This window comes from Odocoileus virginianus, chromosome 10 (genome assembly GCF_023699985.2).
Source record: "Odocoileus virginianus isolate 20LAN1187 ecotype Illinois chromosome 10, Ovbor_1.2, whole genome shotgun sequence".
NCBI lineage: Eukaryota > Metazoa > Chordata > Mammalia > Artiodactyla > Cervidae > Odocoileus > Odocoileus virginianus.
The window spans coordinates 4,246,104-4,249,577 of NC_069683.1; the positions used below are offsets into that span (position 1 = coordinate 4,246,104).

The following is a 3,474-nucleotide window of genomic DNA, read 5'->3' on the forward strand; positions in this document are numbered from 1 at the left end:
AAGAAATCACTTACAGAGAGTCTATGATTTTAGAGAAGCAAGATTTTTCAGGGAGTAAGAAAAGAGTAGTCACTCAATAAAGCATGTTGCTTTGATACATGAAAGCTGTGGTTTGTCCTTGGGGGAGCCATGAGGCTTGCTGAGTTTGCAGCTGGAATGATGTGCCTTTTATGAGTTGGCAGGGCAGATAGTGACCGTCAGAGCTACTTTTCACTCTACCACTTCATATTCAGAAGTCAATCATCTTATATTAATGGCTGACATGGTGTCCCATTGAGAGCTCTTCATGTCCTCTGTTTTGCCAGAGCTCTTCTTAGAGCTCCTTTTACATCTTGGTTCCTTAGGCTATAGATCAAGGGGTTGAGCATGGGTGTGATCACAGTGTAGAACACCGCGATGATCTTGCCCCCAGCCCTGGAGGTCTTTGACTGGGGTCTCATGTACATGAAGATGCCAGTTCCATAAAATAAGGCCACCACTGTCAGATGGGAAGCACAAGTGGACAGAGCCTTGTGCCTTCCAGAGGCTGACCGCATCCTGAGAACTGTCAGAAGGATCCGCGCATAGGAAACAACAATGAGGAGAAAAGGAATGAAGACAATGATGACGGTGAAGACGAAAACAACCATCTCGGTAAACGAGGTGTCAGTGCAAGCCAACCTCAGGATGGAAGGAACCTCACAGAAGAAGTGATCCAGGACATTGGGTCCACAGTAGGGTAAACTCAAGGTGAAGATGTTGATGACCGTGGAACTCAGGAAACTACTGGCCCAAGAAACTCCTGCCAGCTGGACACAGGTGCTTTGGTTCATAATGACTGTGTAGTGAAGAGGGTGGCAGATGGCCACATATCTGTCATAAGCCATGACACCGAGGAGAACACATTCAGTCATTCCAAAGGAGAGAGAGAAGTACATCTGAGTAGCACATCTAGAAAATGGGATGGTCTTCTTTCTGCCCACCATGTTGGACAGCATTTGTGGGACATCAGTGGATGTGTAGCAGATATCCAGAAATGATAAATTGGTGAGGAAGAAGTACATTGGAGTTTGGAGACGTGTTTCTAACTGGATGATAGTAATAATAATAATATTCCCCACCACGGTTAATAAATAGAAGAACAAGAACATAATAAAAAGAATGAGCTGCATCTTTGGCTGTGACGAGAGCCCCAGGAACACAAATTCAGTCACAGTGAAGTTTGTTTTTATTGTATTCATTTTTGAGGTCACCTCTCTTTCATAGAACCATCCACTCACCTGAAGAAGAAATCAAATGCCTTCTAGGTCACAATGTTGGAAATTTAGGATATAACTAAGACAGCAAGGAGAAGTCTTGGTCTGATGATGTATTTTGAGTATATGAGGTGGAAAGCATTTCTTCTCTTTCAAAGGAAATATTCCTTGAGAATAGTCAAACTCAAATACTGATGAAGTGAAATAGACAGTCTTGTCTTTTCTCTAAGGGTGTGTGCTTTTGGCTGTTCATAATCTTTTCAAGGGCTTCCTCGGGGCTCAGTGGTAAAGAGTCTGCCAGCAATGCAGAAGACGCAGGAGACACATGTTCGATCCCTGGGTCGGGAAGATCCGTTGGAGGAGGGCACAGCAACCCACACCAGTATTCTTGCCTGGAGAATCCCATGGACAGAGGAGCCTGGCGGGCTACAGTCTAGAGGGTAGCAAAGAGTCAGACAGGACTAAAGTGACTAAGCATGCACGCACGCAATCTTTCCAAATCATACCCATTCTTCAAAACCTTCCTTATGCTTCTCTCTTCAAAGAGATCTAATTATGTCTGTGTTCTGCACCTAGCAACAGCATGTTGTAGCACTCAAGTGAAAAGCAATAAAGGGCTTTGCTTCATGTGCTACCCGCTAACTTTAAAGTAAAAGCGAGAACGGCAGCCTGTGTATCTTCTGTATGACCTTGATGCAGCTTTCTAGTGATTAGACACTCTGATACCCTAAGAACAAAGAGTGTGCACACAGATCACAAAACCAGTGATGGATCACACTGCCAGTTCTCCCAGCTTAACTTTCATCCAGAGGGGTTTTCGATGGTTTTATTATATATACATGTATACACACACACACATACACACACACAATAAGAATAATGATAGAACCATTTTTTTGAGGATTAAATAATGTGTATAGAGAATTTAAGACAATTTAAGATGATGTTCACACATAAAAAATTATTCACAAATAATACCTATTATTAATAGCCCTAATAACATACAGTGTTCCTGCATTTATCCAGACTTTATTTCTCTAATAAAAAAAAAACATTTCAGATAAATAATAGCATTAAAAATGATCCAGACAAGTTAAACTTACTTGGTCGATTCACTGAGAGTTCCTCAGCCTCTATGCCTCTTGTTTACCTACTCTCAGTTTACGCAGAGTTATCAATAGTGTGTGTGGTTAACCGATTTGCAGCAGATCAAAGGCAGGGAGTTAGAAAGGTATGGAGTCATGAGGAGTCTTAGAGGTGGGCACAGTTACAATATCAAGAATCTACCTGTTATTCATCTACTCACTCTTCATTCTTTATTTTTCTTTCTTTCTTCCTTTGAAATCAGTCTTTTCAATAATCTAGTATGTGCCAGATGCTGGGCTTGCTCTGATAAACACAGCAGACATTTTGATACTCTCATAAACCCTTCTGTCCATATAAAGTTGAGATGAAGGAAACAAACTGATTCCCAAGAAAGTGAGCAATCTTCATAAATGTCCCAAGAAGACATTTATGAACTGAGAAGTTGCAGATCATGTAAAAGACTACTTTATGCAAGACATCATTTTCAAATAATATTAATTTAACATGTGATACATTTTAGACAGTCTTCTTATATTTTGATTTAAAACAAGGCTTTTCAAATCAAATAGCTCAGTGAGCTGATAAACCAAATAACCTAAAATATGAAGTCCAGAGATAAAGGAGGGATGGATCTGGACAGAGGCCTTTTAGACTCTCCAAAATGCAGTCAGACAGTCCTTCTGAAAAAGGACCATTCAGGCAATGTTTAGAAGTGATTAGCATGATAGAGACTTAGCAGCAGCAGCAGCATGATAGCAAAGGATATGCAGAGTTAGTTTCTCCTTGACAATGTGTTGGCACAGAGTCAGGAGGTGGCAGTGAAGCGGGCAGGGTCCAGCACTGGAGGGATGAGATCACAGGCCTGGCTCTGCTCTTCACCAGCTGGGAGGCCTCGCTTGCACAATTCAGCCCACCAGTCTGTGCTAACTTTATTTACCTGCAGGACAGGGGCAAGAGTGGCATTCTCAGAGAGCTGACTGACCAGGTGGATGATATAATACATGTGAAGCACCTAGAATAGAGTTAGCTATATCATGTAAGGACTCAAGGTATGTTAACTCTATCATTTTATATACATATATACGTGCTCCTCATTAGGGGATCTTTGTTAAGCACCCAAGACAGGAATTATGAACACTCCTAATCTTTACAC

General features: G+C 41.5%; 1 protein-coding gene across 1 annotated transcript; it reads right to left on the reverse strand.

Annotated features, from left to right (window-relative positions):
- Positions 1-284: 284 nt before the first annotated feature.
- Positions 285-1,220, reverse strand: LOC110148746 (olfactory receptor 2G3-like). Its single transcript, XM_020910888.2, has one exon. It carries the CDS (start codon positions 1,218-1,220, stop codon positions 285-287), a length of 936 nt encoding a protein of 311 aa, XP_020766547.2.
- Positions 1,221-3,474: the final 2,254 nt, after the last annotated feature.

Coding starts and splice junctions, on each gene's coding strand:
- LOC110148746 (XM_020910888.2), bottom strand. CDS start 1,220: ATGAATACAATAAAAACAAACTTCACTGTGACTGAATTTGTGTTCCTG.